We start from the raw sequence: 19,897 nt of genomic DNA, 5'->3' as shown, positions 1-19,897 counted from the left end.
GCTAACATTAGCTTTTGCTGAAGAATAAATTCAAAAGCCAAGCATATTTTGTATACTCCGAAAAGTGTTTTTCGAAGCTTAAGCAGTTAAGACAGATAAAATATTCATTAAATTAGAACATTAATAATTTTAGCAATACAATTTTTTTGTAAGAAGAATGACAAATGGCCTTCCTAGTGGCAGGTTGAACACATTCTAGTTTTTGTGCAACTCAGTTGCTGCTTAAGCAGGTGAAAAACATTAACATACTTTTTAAAAAAGCAATAAAATATAATACAAAATTATGCCAAAAGCTAGAACTGGCCAGTTGCGTACCACTACATGCATTTGTACATAGTATATAGAGCTACAAGCAATTACAAACCCAACTCGCTCCATACTTGGCACAGTGCATGCAAGAAAATCACGTCTGGCCTGTTTAAATACTACAAACATCTACTTGATTTTGCTTGAATTTTATGTTTTTTTTTTTGCTTTAGCATTTTAGCCTTAAGTCAAGTGGAAGACATTGAATTAGTTTCAATTAAAATACTTAAGTGAAAAATGCAAGTATGGAACGCGTTTGCGATGAGCGTATGGCGGCGCGTAAAATTGTTGAATGGAAAAATGAGTTAAGTTAGTGTAAAATGAACTGGTTAGTAAGCTAGTTGGCTGGCAACATTGCAAATTCCAAGCGTGTTGTAGCAGGCTACTAAATCTTTGTCTCCAAAAAAAAAAGTGTGTTAATAAAACACGCAAGTGCGAATGCAAAAAGTTAAAGAAAGAAAGAAAAATAAATTTTGTAGAGGTCGGTCGAAAATATACTCGCATGCACATACTTATGTATACCAAGTAGGCAAGTATACAAATTAAAAGTGGGCGATGTGCAAGTGACCGAAAAAGTTACATGAAAAATTGTTGTACTTGAAAATTTTCAATTTGCAACTGATATTACGAAAGAACTTTAAACCTGTCGTAGGCAGTGTTGACAAGGCACTAAGGTAGTCGAAACTGGAACGAGTGGAGCAAGTGATATTAATGTGCATGATACGATTTTTGTACATGTTTCGGTTGATAACTGTTATGCTTCACACTTTTTTTTGAAGCTGGCAATTCTACCATATTTTATTTGTAAAACAAAAGGTTATAATAGTTTATTTACTTTAGAACTACATTTTGCATAAGTAAATAGGTTTTAAAATTTTCCGCAGTTGGCAAATCTTGTAAAAAATATGTACATATGTAAAAATATAACTACAGTTCAGCTTACTCCAGCGCCTCTGGTTTGACATTATTGCTATAATATTTCATCGAACTTTCGAAATTTAGTAGCTTAATTTTTTTTTGAAAGGTGGCAACTCTATTTAAACAAATTTTCTACTTCGATATTGTCACATAAATTACGTTTTATACTAATATTGTGTATATTTTCTTTGCTGAATTTATCTTAAACCATTAAATCTTAAATAACGTGGCAACCCTGATCGAAATTATCTTGTTACACAAGTTTACACCATCTGTTTTCATTTAGTAATCATTTGCATATCTTGTTTTTTAGACTTTTTGGTACTCTTTTTATGTAGGACTGCATTTTTACCTGTATTCCCGAACCGGGAAGGTATAGCATGCCTTTTTAATTAATACGCACCTTTTAAAAATTTTTTCGGTTCTCTCTCCATTATTTCGAAAGTTGGCAAACCCAATCACAAAGGGATTTTACCTAAATTCCATATCTATTTAAATTATGACGTGCTCAGATTACATTAAATTCAAATCAGTGCTTTAAATAGGTGGCAACTCTAATACAATTATTTTAGTAAAAAAGCCCTCTCAATCCTCTTCCATATGGCACTAATGTTGCGTACTATTTTATCGGAGAAACTAGCCTCTCCTAAGACCACATTTTGGTCTCTATATCAAAGATTGGACCTGTTGCGGACTATCTCACAACTTAAGCAGAAGAGGCTCATCGGGGTTAATAAAAGTTTGCCTTCCTTATTTATCTTAACGAAAGTTGGGACCGAGGTTTGAGAGAAAAGAGAACGAATTAGTTTAGAAGCAAAAAGAGTCCGCAAAAATTTGTATGTGAGCTGCGGTATTTGCTGCGCTAGGCCACAGAGCTTAGCCTATTAGTCTAAAGCGGGCCTGTTTAGTGGCTCCACAATTTTGTGAGAGAAGGTTTACTTTAAAAAATTAAGTACTGTCTAACGGATAGATCCAGATGGATACAAATTTCTGCCGGGAGCTCTACAATCAACACTAAATTCAGGCCTCCAAACTGCTGAAGTTTTTTTTCATGCAGAAATAGTTGCCACTAAGGAAGAAGTGTACTTACTGCTGAAGAATAAGACGTCAGTTAGGTAGGCGGCTCGTCGATTAAGTTAATATTACTGATCAAAATCTGCGTATCACAAAAAAATAAAATCTCCTAAGACTCCTAGTCAGTTATAATTTCGAGAAAGTGGAGAATTCCGTTTACTTGGGAACCAGTATGGACAATGACAACATCCCATGAGGTGGCTGTTGAAGTATTCAAGAGAAAAATGTTGCGAGTACCGCAGACGAAGGAATGATGAGCTGTATGAGCTGTACAGCGACATTTACATAGTGCAGCAAATTAAAATACAGCGGCTTAGCTGGCTTGGCCATGTCGTTCGAATGAACTCCGACGCTTCAGCTCTGAAAGTTTTCAACTCGGAAACCGTTGGCGGTAAAAGAAGAAGATGAAGGTCGCCACTGCGATGGAAAGACCAACTGGAGAATGACCTGGCTTCACTTGGCATTTCCCATTGGCGTCAGTTGGCACAGAAGAGAAACGATTGGCGTGCTTTGTTGAACTCGTCCAAAATCCACTTCGGCGGTTATAGCGCCAAGTACGTCCCATATCCGTGACACCCACCCTAACCTTACCTAATTCAGCAAACACAATTAAAGTGTCCAAGCAGCTTGGTGTTTCAATAAAGTTATTTCGTGAGACTTGTAGAGCGTAGCATTTGTTCGCCGAGCGAAGGTTTCGCTTTTTTAATGCTTATCGATCCCACGGAACCACCTGCTGGCAAGAATTACTCTTCACTTAATCCCCAAGCTGATGTTGTTGACATTATTGGTGGTGTTTATGCTGCATCTCAGGTAGACTTGTCAATATGATTCGGTAAAGCGAGTTTTGAAAAATGTCCTATCCCTGCCACCAAGACCGCCTTTTATTGCACTCTAATGTGGCTTCTTTGCCTCGATTTTACTTGCTCTTGGCGCCGGCCAATATTGTGAATAACGGATCCAGTGCTGGGTACCTTATTGCCTTTGTCTAAGTTTATTCTTTACCAGAGGACTAACTAATTATTTGCCGAAGAGACAAAATATTTTGCTTCTCCGTAAGCTCGATATGCAAGCCAGAATAGGCTTTGTAATGAGCTTTGAAACTCCCTTGCGTTTATAGATGGTTTGAGGATATTTCAAACTACTAATAACCCCTGCAAGTAATATGAAATATACTTTTCAAGCTTTCGGAACATCAAAAACGCTATTCGAGATCATTTGCCTCTGTTGCTTTTTGCGGAAGTAGCATTTTGAGCAGGTTGGATGTCAAATTAATTGCCTGAGAGGGTCTCATGTTTACCTGCACTGCCAGAAATGTGGCCAGAGCTTGTGAAGATTGGATATCCGGTACACGAGCTTTCCATTGCTCTCAAGCTACAAGACTTCCCTGCTTTTCCGCGGATGGGAATGGAATATAATGGGTGACGTTGACGCAGGTTTCCAACTATCATCTTTACGTTTTTTTTGCAGCATCCAGCATATATACTCTTTGTTTGCCAATTTTTTCTCAATCTGTCAATCTAAAGCAACCAATAGACGTTAAAAGAGTAAGACGATCCCCTATAGCTATACATACATATGTATGTAAATAAGCAATAAATTATTTATAATAACAAAAACAACAACAACGAAGATTTTATTCTAGCCAAGAGTACAAACCTTCCTAATAAAGTAATTTTATAGTTCGTTTGAAAGGCTTGCCTTTATTTGTGCACAGACTTCAGCAGTAAATACCACTTGAACCGCTTCGAGCCAAACCAGCTAGCGAGTAAGCAGTGCAAAACTTGCCGGTTTAGAAAAAAAATCAATGCAAAACTAAAGCAAAATACTTTGCAATCAATTTAGATTTATTGTTTTATAAGTTAAAAATAATGCAAAGAGCGTTGCTACATAAAACAAATGAAGTGCAAAAACAATGGCAGCGCACGGTATTAAATCAGTGGAAAACACAAAACAAAAGAACCTTCGAAGCAAGAAAGCAATGCGCTTAATGGCCTGTGTCGGTCGGTGCAGTGATTGTAAGTTTTTGCTCGCTGATCATAGTCAGCTGATGTTAGATTAAGCATTAAGTGCCAACGGCAGACAAAATTTGACATTTATCAGAGACTGAAGGCACTTAACGAAAATTGTCTTGCATATCTATACTTCTAATATTTGCTAAGCGAGTATGCATATTTGCACTTGTGGTTGATTGTATCGCACCCAGCTTTCCACAGAAACAAAGATTTAAGACATCTAGCTATCTTTAAGGTTTTTTTTTGTTATTATTTTCTTAGATTTTGCCACATGCCAACATTTTTTTTTTATAAATTCTTAATACGTGCAAAGAAACTTAGAATTGGAAATAAATAAATAAATAAATAAATAAATAAACAAATAGCTAATCATTTTACGGAAATAAATCACTTTAACTCGTCCCTCATTTTGAAAAAATATTTTATTAATTGGTTCTCTGATTATTTAATTGCTTTTAAGTTAGGAGAAACAACATAATACCTAGCAGTAAAAATCACACCAACTAATTTAAAACCTTTTGCTTTAATAAAATATTCAAATTATTCTTGATTGACAGCGATTAGGTAAATTTATTTTTAATTGTTACTTTCCAAGCCAATTTTTAGTGGAGAGTTGTTTACAAAATGTTGAACAAAGTCATACAAAGAAGCGCATCTTTGAAAAGTTTTGAACAAAAATTCCTTTCATTAATATAACATAATACTATTACGCTAGTTATTATAATGTCAGATGGAGAAGCTCTCGCTTTTCTCAAATATATATGCATGTATATGAATATGGGTCAATAAATGCTGATGACTGCCGGTACTGATATCATAGATGCTATTCAACGCCTTACTTGGAGTCTATCTTCTGATATAAACATCTTCTAAGAAGTTAGATTATGTCAGGTAACCGCACCTCTGATCTAAGTAAGAGACTAGATTTTTTTACGATGTTCATTTGATATCGTCTCTAAAGATTATAATCTTACTTAGGATGATGTAAGTTCACTTCTCACTTCTCAGTCACTTCTGTCGTCGAATTCAACATACAAGTTATGGCCGAAGGTGACCTTTTGCGCGCACCGCAGCAAGGCTAAGCGGGGTGGGCTTTAATCTCACCTCGAGCTATGGGCATTCCAGTATTCTATTCACGACTTACATTCCAGCAAGAGAGGCCTGGGAGGGGTGCAGTATCTGGAATCGGGGTCTGTGAACTTATTTACAGATCGATCGAAGCTGAATGGAAGGTGGGGGCGTCTTCTGCGAAGAACTCTCCATCAACCTGAAATTTAGGCTACCAGATCACTGTAGCGTCTTCCAGGCTGAGGACCTCTCTGGAGTATGTCCTTTTAAGGAGGTGAATATCTATTCCGAAAGCCAAGCAGCTATCAAGGCTCTTGGCTCCTTGACGGTGTGTTCGAGAACGGTGAAGGAGTGATGACTTCCTTATAGACCGCATCTGAATACTTCGCTGTTAAGCTTATTTGGGTTCCAGGTCACAGGGAAATCGCTGGAGACTGCATGATCAATGAGCTGGCAAGACAGAGAACCCTCGAGGAATTACTTTCGGATATGGAAGGTCTGGGGGCTCTCTGGCCTCGTGTGGTCTGCTTCTGGACAGATGGGCGTTTAGTCAGCTCCGCGAGCACTGAGCGAAGACCCTGGAATGCAAGGTGGCAAAATCCTTCTGGCCACGGGTAAACCGCGCCCGGACTGGGGAGCTCTTGACACTAAGCTAGCTACATCTGTCGATATTGGTGGGAATACTTGAGGTGATGCGATGAGGTGGAGTCATCTCAACATCTGCTGCTCTAGTACCCTGCCTTTCCGACCCAAAGTTTTAAGCACCTTGAATCAGACTTTTTCGCACTCCCGATGAGCTATCGGGAATGGACATCAGTCGACTGAAGAGATTCGTTGCGAGCACGAAACGGTTCTCCAATAAAAAGACATAGATGTCGTCATTCTTGCCTAGCTTCCCCTCTCTTTCTATACCCTCCTACTCACCTTCCCATCTTCTTGCGCTCTTTTCCCTCTTGCCTTCTTAGGGCATCACAATGGACAGCTTGGTCGAGTCCAATTGGGCCTCCATGCACGGAGACAGCCCGCTACCCTAACCTAACCTTATCTTTTGGTTTTGGTTGATTTTTTAGCATGCAAAATTGTTTTATGGGAAGCTTTTTCAGGCGACCGCTGTTAGAAAAAACTATTTATAATTTAGATGTTGCTCGAAGCTGCGATCGATACTAGGTCCTACGGAGTGGTAGCGCCCATATCCAACTACTGAGCCATACATGAACCCGCGCATAAACTAGCCTCTGATCTTAGAATAATATAAGGGCGCGAAGGTAATAGATAATCTACACACCCACTCATAAACCAGCCTGAGCGTTTATTAAGGACATATCTAAATACGGTTAAACGGCGATTCTAACAATTTTTTCTTTTATTAAAAATCTTAGCAAACATAGAAGCTTCTTCCTCAAACTTCAAAGAATTTACACTAGGAAAAGGCCATGATGTCGGGTAGCCTTCAATAACTTCTCTTTGGAAGCCATTATTAAGTCTTTCAAGTGAATCCGTGCTGAATATGCAAGACTCCTCATCATTAAGATAAGAACTACATATATTCCACTGCCTACATATAACCAGCTATTTAAAGAACGGTACGCCGCAGGAAGAAACTAATCGCACTGATCTGAAATGTGTAACTTAAAGATTTCGTTTATTTATTTACACGAAAACAAATAAAACTTATTATAAACAAACAATAATATTTTCATACCATTAAGTGAATCATTTTCCTTTTGTATTAGTCAATTTTCTCCGACATTGCTTACCTGTAATAAAAAAAAAGATTCATTATTAGTTTAAAGTTGTTAAAAAGATATACCGTGAAACTTCTTAATTACTAAAATAATCAAAGTGTTAAGCTCATAAATTGCTATAAGTAGTTTGTTCTAATAAAAGAAAAAAAAACCTTCCCAAAGCCGCCAGACATAGAATGACTTCATCGAGCTATAAATAACAAAAGAATTACCACAGCCACTCCCTCAGCGCAGCATTCTCAAATCTCAAATTTCGTGCCTGTTTACACTATAATTAATTTAAACTACTTTGCTTAACATAATTATAGTTATTTTATGAAAATTTGCAGCCATGCGAATATGTACTATATTTTCCAGCTGCCTGAACTCATTTGGCTATAGTGTCGTCTTTGGCTTATTTAGTTGGATTGGCAAGCTGCGCACGCCCCTTTTAGCATTTATTGAGGAAATTAGCAACACCAAAAGAAACAATGAAAAATGAAAATCAACTGATTAATTTAAAATTTTTGCACTGTTAAACATGTCAAGTTTTTCTTTAGCATTTTTTACTAAAATTACTAAAATAAAATGTAGCGCTCGTTTAATCGCTTCGCTGGGTTTGGCGCTGACGTTTATTGCTGAAATTATAAGGCTATTGTTGTTTGAAATTAACTAAATAAGTGTAGTAAATACGTTAATTTTTTATTGAAAAAAAAAAAAAATGTAGTGGCAAATTGAGTCATTCAGGAAGTTTTTGCTAAATTCTCACACAGCTGAATGATGCATAAATTAAGAGGTGTGTTTCAGAATTATGTTTGCATTTTGGTTAATTTTCAAATGCCTGAAGCAAAAATTACGAGCTGCTGGAAATCTAATGAATATAAATTAAAGAAAAAATAAACTAAAATAAGCCATAACATTTGTGTAGCCACGCCTCTGAGAATTGAGCTAGTACTTAAACCAAGAGCGTCATAAGTGAATAATCATGAAACGGCTTATTTCCCACAAATATTTTCTTAATTTTTTTTTAAACAATTTTAATTTAGTTTTCCTTAAGTTTGAAATTTGGGCTTATATGATGCTTCTTAGATAATGAACTGTATTTGTTTAAAAATATAAAAAAACATTAAACCGTCAAAAGAAGAATAGCCAAGACTGGTCAAAATGTCGTGTACCTAATATTTTTCACATGACTATATGAACACACATAAGTATTTGATAAAAACTTCTTGAAAAACCCAGAATTTTGGGATTTAGGTTGTCGGTATCTCACGGATGTACATATGTACTTATTTGTAACTTTTCTAGCAACTCCAATTGAAATTTCTGATTGTTGTTACATGGTGAATGGGACTAAAAATATGATAAGCATAACTTTTAGTTTGTAGAAAACACGTTCAACCTGTTTGCATACTTGTTATCAGCAAATTCATTACAGTTTCTTTTACTATTAATTTTTCTCATTTTATTTTTATTTTTTATAATTGTAGTTAAATTCCAGCATTCAGCTAACTTAACAAGCGCCATCCATACAACTTGTCTTGTTTAATATGAGTTTTATAAATGCCTCTGCAGAGATATATATTAATTGCATAATAAATGGTTGTAAACACCAAATAAAGCGGCAATGACTTACCATAGTTGAACGCAAAAGAATAGCAGCTAAAATAGAGAAACTAGTTGCACTGCAAGCGAAGAACAATAAGGACCGCCATAAATAAGACACATACAAAAACACACGCGCCTTTGCAAATAACTATTTAGCACATAAATTTACATAATTATAGGGTATTTATGCAAGCGTGCAAGCTTTTTGCATTTGTATATTTAAAAATACACACACAAAAACACAAGTTTGAAAGCCAGTCTAATAAGCTTCGTCGGTATGTTACTCATACGCCATTGGCACCTTTTGCAGAGGTTAAAGTGCAAATCAAAGGCAAAATATTGCAGATTGATGTCACGAAAGTTTTGCACTCTAATGTGCCAACATTTAACGAATTGCGCTGTTTACAGAAAAGAAAATCAAAACAAAAGCACTTTTATGTACGTAGATAAATACAATGTCGCGCGCCGCTGCTGTGTCGAAAGACAAAAAGAACCCGCTTAGTTGGCGACTAATTTCAATTATTTATGCTGCAGCAATTTGAAGCGCTAACAAAAAACACTTTACGAACGCGCACATACACACAAATACTTTTATAAGCACATATGCATTTAATTTTTAGATCGCAGCTATACGCTTTATATCTATGCTTTTCGCTAGGTACGAGTAAAAAAGGTTTAACAATGCGATGGATTTCGCGCGTCTACGACAACTAGCTAGCTGAGAGTGCTGTTAAAGCCGGTGTGTTAAGCGCAACTAACGGCTCTTACAGCAGTGAACAGCATTTTGGTGAATTTGCGGCAATAATGGTTATATGTGTACATATGCGCGCACTGCAATGTTGGCAATGCATATTGAATTTGTTCCGCATTGCTTTGATTCGTCGTTAGGGTATGCGATCGAATTTTATGCAAGTAGTACATGGGACACATTCATATTTATATATATTTATATGTATGTATGCACATTAGACTGGTTTAAAAAAATCTACAATTACTTTTTTTTGCAAAATCTCTTGTGAAATATTTTCGGCACAATGAAAAAAGACGCCTGTCGAAAATACAGCCGTTAATATTAAGATTCAGAGGATGCTCATCGCGAATTTATATTTTCTATATAAATATCTAACACATGAGAAAAATTAGTTTCCATTTTGAAATTTTAATACTTCTCTTTAAGTCAACGCATCGGAATGAGCGGTATATTTTGAAGGAATTGAATTGATTTCATTCTCCAAAAGTTATTCCAGGTTAAAGTCGAACATATATCTTCAAGAATTCACTTTTTTTAATTTTCGGCCAAATTTTGAAATTCATCACTAATAGCCGATTTCACCAGCAAATTTAAATGGAAAAAGATTTTTAATTTTTTGTCAATTTCCGTATAAAATTCAAAAAATTAAAATCATTTTTCTAAAAAAAAAGTTCAAATAATTTATATGTTCATATCATATCATATGAGATTTTTTTATAGCCTTCAATTTCTTTCAAAGATATACATATATCGCTCAATCCGACACGTTGACCTATGTCGTTTTCTTTCAGCCTTTAAATGTTGCCTTCTTCTCAGCGCAATAAAAAGGCAACAGTTTTCATAGAAAAGAAAACGCATTAAAAAGCGAATTATAAAATTTAAAAATTGAAAGAAATGTTTTCATGGAAAATAGAAATTCCCGATGAGATCTTAATCTTAGAAAAGTGCTTCTTTTTTCAATGTCTTGAAAATATTTCACAAGGGATTTAAAAAAAGAAATGGTCGATTTTTTTAGACCAGTCTAATGCACAAATTATTACATAAAAAATATATTGCAAGTACAAATATGTACATCTACTTTGCGGTTTTAGGCGTCTCGAAAAACCTACAAATAAAGCTAGCTTGCGGTTTGGATTTTCCTTCAGCTGACGATTTGATATTTTGTTTCAAATACCTACTGTTTGTTAAGGGAAAAATGAGCGAATAACTCAAAGTAAAACGAAAATTGCAACAAAAACTATGGCGTATTCAAAGCTATAAATATGTCTATACTAAGTCGCACTACACGACCCTTAATGCTAAGCTTGCATATCGACTACTGGGTATCTCATAAATATCAAATAACTGCACTTGTTGGTCGGCAGACAAAAGGTTGCATTTGAAAAAAAAAATATGAAAAAAAACGAGAAATATTTATGCGCCCATCTATACATATTAATATTCATTCATTTTTGTGCACTTATGTATGTATATATGTATGCTATTTTTAGTTGACAGCCAAAATCACGCGCCACTACCATTCACCACCGTTAACTATGTATGCACTCAAACTCAGTAAATCGACACCTTGCACCAGTCAGTCATCTAGTCAGCGAGTCAAAGTTATGAAAAAAATCATTTGCCTTTCAAATGTATGCTTATATTTTAGTTAATTGATTATAAAACATTTTGCATGATAATGCTGTGACCAGGGCCGAAAATTTTAAGCTTTTGCTTGGAATTGCTTATTTTGCTTGTTCAGCGATTCCAAGCTTAATTTTAACGACCATGCATATTTTGCTTATTTTAATGTGTAAAGGATTGCTATTGCTACGATTATCCTTTCACTATATTTTTTAATATTTAAACACACTCAAATTATTGTACAACTACCTTTACTGTGCAACAAACAATTGGCAACACTTACGCAGCAATTAAACAACTCAGCGATGAAAAAGAAATGTTTACAAACAATAACATAAAAACGGATTTGATTTTTTTTTAACTATAACTTGAATTGCAATTTTCGTAGGATACAAGAATTGAAAACCAAAGGTTAGTCTCTACCAGGAGGCATTAGCATTATTGAAGAGGTTAAAAATAGAAAATCGATAGAAATATCGATAAAAAATCGATAAAAATATCGATAACAAAATTGGTAAATAATTGATAACAAAATCGATTAATAATCGATAACAAAATCGATTACTTATCGACAAAAAAATCGATAAAACTATCGATAAACATATCGATACCAAAATCAATAAATAATCGATCACAAAATCGATATCAAAATCGATAAATAATCGATAACGAAATCACTCAAAAAATCGATAATTGATAGCAAAATCGATAAATAATCGATAACAAAATCTATAACATTATCGATAGAAAAACCAATAACAACATCGATAACAAAATCGTTTAAAATATTGATTAGAAAATCGGTAATAAAATCGATAAAAGTATTGATAGCAAAATTGATAAATCTATCGATTATTATATCGACAATTTCTGGAAATGTCGATAGCAAAATCAATGAAAATTTCGATAACAAAATCGATAAAAATATTGATAATAAAACCGATCAATCTTAAGTTAAGATAGCATTCATTTAGAAAAGAGTAAAGCAAAATAAGACAAAGTTTTTTTTAGTTAAAAGGTAAAAAAATAAAAATCAGTGAAAAATTAGCGTTTGGTCTTATTTTAACTTTTTTTTTTAAATATATTATTGCATTGTTTCTGTTTTTTTTTCTGTTGGTTTAGAGTAGTGCCACTCCAGAGGCCTCTGGTCCCAGCAACATCAAAAACAGTTTTTTTAAATAGCGGTGAACTCTCAGCTGACAATAGCAAACCTCTTCTTCAGGCGTTGAGTAAAGGTGTAGCTCTCTCCGGTTCTGTCACATCATCAAGAGGCAGATAAAGAATTGGCGGAGAAACTTGGCCAAACACGTAGAAAATGTTTAAGCACCAAACATTCAAATATCCTAGGAGTTCCCCTTAAACTGGAAAAAGCCTTGAAAACTTCGAAAAACTCCAAACTTTTATTTAGAGGTCAAAATTTGTGTGAAATGAGAAAAAACCGATTAGCTCGATAAAAAAGGCCGGTTTATTCGATATTCGAAAAGCCAAGGTTTTCAAAAAGTCGTAATTCGTTACAAAAAACTTTAGCGCGGATAATGACACATAACGGGTCATGTTAATGTGCCTGCAACTCATTATTTAATTTGCCAATAATATTTATTTTAAGTGCAAACCATTGCTAGTCGCCTTAAGTTGCGCTAACTTTTTAGTTTTAGCCTTCAATAAAAATAACAATAAATCGCCAAAATAATTACGAAACTAAGCAGACACTTTACAAACACTTTGTTGGCGTGAGTAACTTTTTGAATTTTCTATAATTTTATACTTGCAAACTGACCATTCAGCAAGCTGGCGGCACTCAACAGCACTTGCACTCCAGTGTCAAATGGGTAATTGAAGTGGACAGCCGCGCATGCGCAACAAAAGTGCAGACAAGCGAAAGAAAGATTAGATAGCATGCAAACCAAAATGAAAAAAAAAAAAATAATAATAATGGAGAAAACAACAGCAAAAACAGCCAGCATAGCAAAGAAAGGTCGCACAAAATTGGACGTGCGCCACTTGAAACCGAAAACACAAAAAAAAACAGAAAATGAGAAAAAAATGATATTTTGAAACTATGCACTTGTATTCATGATCAAATCGAGCTTGAATTACGCCGCAGGGATACTTTTGAGGACCCTTGCAAGCGAAGCTGTAGTGAGTGAGGCCGTGAAATTTAAATTAGAAAGGTGCGGCGAAAGCAAACAAATTTATGCGATGCAAAGAGCCGCGGCAAGTGGACAGCTGTGATAAGTGGTAATGGGCACCTGCATGGACATGGCATGGAAAAGACAAAAACAACAATACATGATGCTAACAGCGTGTCCACATTTTTGTTTACATATGTTCAGCGCAATTTGTTGCCTCTCTCATATTTGCGGTTTTGAGCTTTGACTTGGCGGCTATTTGATTTTTTATATCATGCGGTTGCTTTGTTTTTATTTTTATTTATTTTTTCGTTCGTTCATTTCGCCTTTCGGCATTTCATCTTGAATTGCGTTTCATGCAAGTGTTTTGTTGTGTTTTGAATTTTCGCGCCTTTTCTTATGGGCACTTTTCTGCGATAATCATCGATGAAAGCGAAATTAAATGTTGCTGAGTGTTTTATTATTATTTTTTACTTTAATTTGAATTGTAGTTTGTTTTTATTATTTTATGTTAAACGTACCAATTTTTTTTTTTGTAGTTTTATACTTTTTCATCCTTACTCGTATGCCTCATTCTTTTTCACTTTCGATTTTACTTTGCTTTCGAAGGTGCCTGCTTGCTGTTGTTGTTGCTTGACATTGAGTGGCTTGTTTTTTGTGGATTTGGCAAATATTTGTACAGCTGTAAATATTTGCGCATTTTTGGGTGAAATTGATTGCCTTATTATTTTTAAATTCTTTTCACCTGCGGTATGGGTAAAAGTAAGTAAACAATTCGTGAAATTAAAAATATTAAGGAATTCACCTGCATTAAAGATCGTAAAGCCAACACTCACTGTAACCTAATTAGTTTTCCGGCCACGCAACTCAAAATTAATTTCATTGAAGAATGCGTCCTACGACTACAGCTAAATTTTTAAATTGCGGAAGAGCGTCAGGAAAAAAATTAAAAAAAATCAACGGATATGTATAGCTACTCGAAACATGCACCTTTTTATACTTATATTAATTATTAAAAAATATAAAATTTCAAATTAGTTTAGTTAGATTTTTTTTATGAAAGTTTGTTGAATTTTTTAATTTTCTACAAAGTTTGAACTTGCATAAATATGGTTTTTGTTAGAGAATTAACTGTATTTTGATTGAGAAGGTGAAAGGACTGCAGGTTTTCCAAGTAGAGGCCCGATAAGATTTCTTGCTCCATTTTTAACCATCAGTGTGGCTGAAAACCTAACAGGCATTTTAGTATTGAAGTCCCAAATTAGCGCTATGTAGTCAGTCTGGCCTCTTTTAATTTCACACAGTATTGTATACGGTGGCCGCTATAGATGAGTGGTTCGAGTTGCATACTACCACACGGTAGTACTTGGATTCGATCGCTGGTCGTAGCAATATCTAAACTTTAAAAAGCTTTTCCTAACAGCGATAGCCCCTCGGTAGGCAATGGCTAACCTGCGAGTACATTTTTGCCTCGAAAAAGCTTATCATAAAACTATTTGTCATCTGAAGGTGGCATAAAATTGTAGTTGGTTCCTCTATTTTTTGTTATACTAACAAGACGCACATCACAAATAGGAGGAGAAGATCATAAGCATGTTAAGTTCATCCCCTTGTCTGTACACTTATGTACATACATAAACTATCGGGCTTGACGGCCTTGAAATATTTAATAGTTCTGAGCACAAGGGAACTGCTTATATCCTTTACATGGAAATATTATCGATTTTTTTTATTTTTTTCACGCTTTCTGTGTATTATTTGTGTTTGATTTTTTCGGCACTTTTCGGGGTTTTCTCCATGTTTTATTTTAAGAAATATTTTTGAGACAACTTCAAGGTTCAAACCATGTTGAAATTTTATCAATTCCTAAAAAATAATACCTCTTGAGTTCTTAAATATTGTGACAAAGTTAAATATATTGGAAATACTCGTGATAAGAAAAAGTTAAATTTCCTACCCAGGCAAAACTCTTAATTAAGCCACCTGAGCCATTTGGGCCAGTAGAAGACTTTTTGGTCCGCCCGTTCTATCCGTTTTTTTTATACCACCGTAGTATGGAGGCCAAAAATACACTAAAAGACTACCAAACACGTTTTAATGAACTTCAAAGGTTGTTTTTTTCACCCAGTTATAGGATAAATGAACAGCTGAGGCCCTACATTCGCTTTTGAGAGGAACTTCAGTCCATATTTTTATTCTAGCAGCGGTAGCCTCGAAAAAAATTTGGAGGTTGAGAGGTGTAGGCAAATGGATCGCCCTTACTTAATTCCAATATGTACATTGGCACATAAATGGATCATGGATGGAGTGCAGAATAAGCGTCGAGGTTTAGATAAGCTGGACATTTGCCTTAATGGACCCTGTTGGCTGTCTACTCATTAAAGACGATTTTGATATTCTTGAACTATTGCAGGTGAGAAACACCATAAAACTCTGCTAGAAACCAGAACATTGTGGGAAACAATATTGACGATGAACTGGCGAGGGCGGACTCTGTTCCTCCGAGGTCAGAACAATTTTGATTCAGTTAACCTTGTTCGGGACTTGAAAACATCGAGTGTGTTAACCCAGAACCCAGCATGACAGAACTAATGTGTTCAGAATGAGACCAGAAAAGATCGAGGAGCTCATTATGTTGAGCAAAGAGGAAATCTCCTTGGCTAGCGGCGGTCCCCTGACCGGCCACATTCACCTAGGGAGGTACGAGAAGAGACTTGTGGTGGCACCCAATGATTTCTGCAGGAGCTGCAGATACGCGGACTTACTTTATGAATGTCCAGCTCAGCGAATTGACGGGCATAAAAATAAGGTGACTGCTCAAATTTGTGAACTCCACATACTGGTTCCTATAGGAGGGGAGGGTATACATATATACGAGATCCCTTGTGTTGCTACAAAGGATCTATGAGTCTATGGTGGTAGTAGCCACTCCAGCCTAAGCGAATCTAATAAACTCAGAACGCAGTAAGTACTTGGGAGCGGTGAGGGTACTTAGACAGGCCAGGCTCTTTAGGCATATTTTCATTAGAAAGGACATACATCTTTGAAATGGAGCCAATATCAAGTTTCTCTCTAGGTATTGACATTGGCCTGACCATGGAGACTGTACGACAACTTTGACTGAGAGACAAATATGCGTCGCAGCATATTATGAGTCATTGGTTAAGACTAAAATACTTAAATTCATCTTTTTATGTTTGAGAAATGCTGATAGTATTTCGCAGGGACCGAATATAACAGTTATTGATGAAAACTGTCATGGAAAAATTCACTATGAAGGAAATGTTCTACAACTAAGTGATGAATACGAATCGATTCTTTTTTCACCGAGACTCAAATTTGAAAATAAACTTTTATTTGCAATTTTTATGCAAAAATATAAAAAATAACAATTATTTTTGATTTTTATATTATAAATCCAAAATAACAATTATTTTTGATTTTTATTTATAAAAGTCATCAATAAAAATCAGTCACTGACTTTTACTTTTAAAAGTCATATATATAAATCAGTCACAGAATTTTATTTTTTAAATCATTAGTATAAAAGTCATTAACATTTTTCGCAGTTGAGAAAGTGTTGGGAAACAAAAGTTTACTGCGACTTTTACTAATTACTTTTATAAGTATGATTTAAAAAATAAAGGTCAGTGACTGATTTTTATTTATGACATATTTAAATAAAGGTCTTCGATAACTGTTATCTGGGACATATAATTTAAAAATCAAAAATAATTATTATTTCGGATTTATAACATAAAAATCAAAAATAATTGTTATTTTTTTTTTAATTTTGCATAAAAATCGCAAATAAAAATTTATTTTCAAATTTGATTTGCAGATTATTTAAAATAAAAATTAAAAATAATTGTTATTTTGGATTTATAAACTAAAAATCAGAATAACAGTAAAAAAATAATTGTTAAAGAGCGATTTTTTTAATAAAAGTTGTAATTGTTAAGGTCCCTGGTATTTTGTGCTGTAGGGTTAAGGAAATACAAGATTTTCTTGGTCTCAGTGACTTTAGTTTTGCGACGTTCAATTTATTTACTAACTGATATTGTTCCCACACAATCACACGCTCTCACGCCACCTTTCTTCCTATGCAGCGCTTTTTCCTTACAGTCGCATATCAGCAGCGCGCATAAAAAGCGATATGGAAATTTCACTGTGAACCAATAAATTGTAATAAAATTTCTATTTTAATTTAAAATGCAAAAATGCGTCTCAATTATTTTCACAAAAAAAAAAGAAAACACTAGCTATTTTTAGTTCATACTCGCACACGAATAACTTTTCAAGAGCGTAAACTAATTGCAGATATTTGTCAGTTGGAAATTTTAACAGCCTCATAATTTTCGAACAAATACACAAATTACAATAATAAAAAATATAAAATTTTATTAAAAATTATTTATGCACACCGCATGAAATGAATTCATTCACGGCGCATGATAATCCGCACGGCTTGAACGCTGAAAAGCAAGTTATCAGGTGACTTGACCAGGGTTGCCACTTTGCTAAATTGTTACCAAAATTGTTAGAAAAAATTTGGGTTGGTAAAAATGTAAATTTTTTCATACTTTGGTAGATTTTGTTTTAATAATTTGGTTGAAAAACAAATAAACCTTTCCATTTTCCTTTTATTTTTCGTAGTTATCTTTATATTTTTATTATAAATTTCTTTCCAAAAGTTTAGTCTACTTCATTGTATTAATTTTCGAACGATTTAATACACCCTTTTTACATAAATACGTACATATAAATGTATATCGATAAAGAGCGAACAGAACGTGCTCTATTCAAAACTCATTTTACTGGAATGCCGAGGAGCTTTTGATTGCCTAAATATTTTAAATGATTATTTAAATAAAAGGAAAAAAAATTACAGGCATGTAATCACGCACTATGATTGTTCGCAAAAAAATTAAATCAACGCCATGCAAAACTGCAACTGCTTGCAAAAATTAAAAAAAAAAATCGACGGGAGTTTTAAGCGGCGCATTGTTGGTTATATCTACTCAATAATTATGGGCCATACAACTTCATACCTTAAATTGTTCTAAAAATTCAGATTAGAAAGTTCGGAATATCGACGAAAATTTTTTGAATTTTTTCTAAATGCTGTATTTAGCTTTTTATGGGTTTGGTTAAAGCGCAAACAATATTCTTAAAAAAAAATATGAATAAGAATAAATTTTTACTTGAAAACCATATTAGAAAAAATCACCAAGCGGTTTTTTGAGTGACGTAACTGTATTTGTCTATTAAAACTACAGTTAAAATTTTTTCAAATGACGAAATTTCGTTGTTCCCTTTCGTTTTTCGCTGTTGGTTGAAGAAAAATATACTAATAATGTGATCTCAAATAATGTATAATTAGTTAAATTAAAGATAATAAAACTTATTAAAATATCAAAAAAAAAAAACATACGATTAGGCGGCTCTTGGAGTATTCGAGAGAAAGATTTCGCGGAAGATTTACCGGTCTTTAGGCGTTGGCGACGGCGAGTACAGCAAACGATGGAATGATGAGCTGTATGAACTTTACAACGACATGGTCATGGTGCAGTGAACTAAAATATAGCGGCTCCGCTGCCTTGGCCATGTCTTTCGAATGGACTTCGACGCTCTAGCTTTGAAAGTATTCAACTCGGAACACGCTGGGAGGCAGGCCCCCACTGAATGGAAAGAGCAAGTGGAGGGAAGAGACTGCGAGAAAAAAATTGCCAAAAATCAACGGTAATTCCTAGCTACTTAAAACTTGTACTCTATTAAAAATTATTACTCTATTATAATAAAATTAATAGTTTTATGTTTTTCGTTGTAGAATGAACCATTGTTTTATGAAAAGTTGGCGGAAAAAAATGTTTGCATATATTGGGAGAATTTTGCTGTGCCAAATTTTTTACCGGGAGTGTATTTATTTTTTTTTCACATGGCACGTCTTGAGTTAGGAGAACAAAATCAGAACAGTTTTTGACTCTCTCGATACCAGAAGCTACAACAAAATACACGTACCTGTTTGATATGACTTGCTTAGGCGGTTACAGAGCCAAATAAGAACAAATAAAAAGTTATTGGTAGATATTTTCCAGATTTGGTAGATTTTTTTTTTCAAGCGGATGGTAGGAATTTTTTTCCGGCAGTGGCAACCCTGGACTTGTCCCTCATTATGTATATATGTACATATGTGTGTGTAGGTATGTAAGTCTTTCCAGAAAGCTTGAAAGCGATATGCGTACGAATGAAATCAATAAATAAATATTCAATGTGAGAGTTGTTTAAAAATATAAGTGTTGGTACTAAGTGAATTGAAAGCGCATGCGGACAGCCCAATCAGTCGTTCATATGTATGTAGTATACTATATGTATGCTGCGTGCAACAACGCCCAGCCCGCGAGCAGCGGAAGATCGCTTGGGGAGCGCGCTCATAAGCCACACGCATACTACTTCGGTGATTAACTTGCGATAATTTATTTAAATTCATTTCTTTTGTACACATTTGTGTATTTTCACTTTCGTTGCAAATGAAATCAAAATCATCGACAATGCCAGCTAGCAGTGGTCGGTTTTTGCCAGCCGCTAAAACCAAAGCGACAAGCAAGCAATCGGACAGATCAAGCAACAAAAGACCGCCCGGCCAGCGAGTCATCAACGCAGCCATGCAGATACGAGCATACA

General features: G+C 34.7%; 1 protein-coding gene across 1 annotated transcript in view; it reads right to left on the bottom strand.

Moving 5' to 3' along the window:
- Positions 1 to 19,897, bottom strand: part of LOC118748887 (disheveled-associated activator of morphogenesis 1) — a 119,299-nt gene that overhangs the window by 47,948 nt on the left and 51,454 nt on the right. Inside the window, exon 2 of the mRNA XM_036483610.1 lies at positions 7,081 to 7,135. Within this exon, the coding sequence (XP_036339503.1) occupies positions 7,081 to 7,095 (15 nt within the window). The 5' untranslated portion in view covers positions 7,096 to 7,135. The remainder of the gene's footprint in view (positions 1 to 7,080; positions 7,136 to 19,897) is intronic.

This window comes from Rhagoletis pomonella, unplaced genomic scaffold, assembly GCF_013731165.1.
Source record: "Rhagoletis pomonella isolate Grant_MI unplaced genomic scaffold, Rhpom_1.0 Rhpom_scaffold_00013, whole genome shotgun sequence".
Taxonomy (NCBI): domain Eukaryota; kingdom Metazoa; phylum Arthropoda; class Insecta; order Diptera; family Tephritidae; genus Rhagoletis; species Rhagoletis pomonella.
This window is presented reverse-complemented; position numbering and strand designations above follow the sequence as displayed.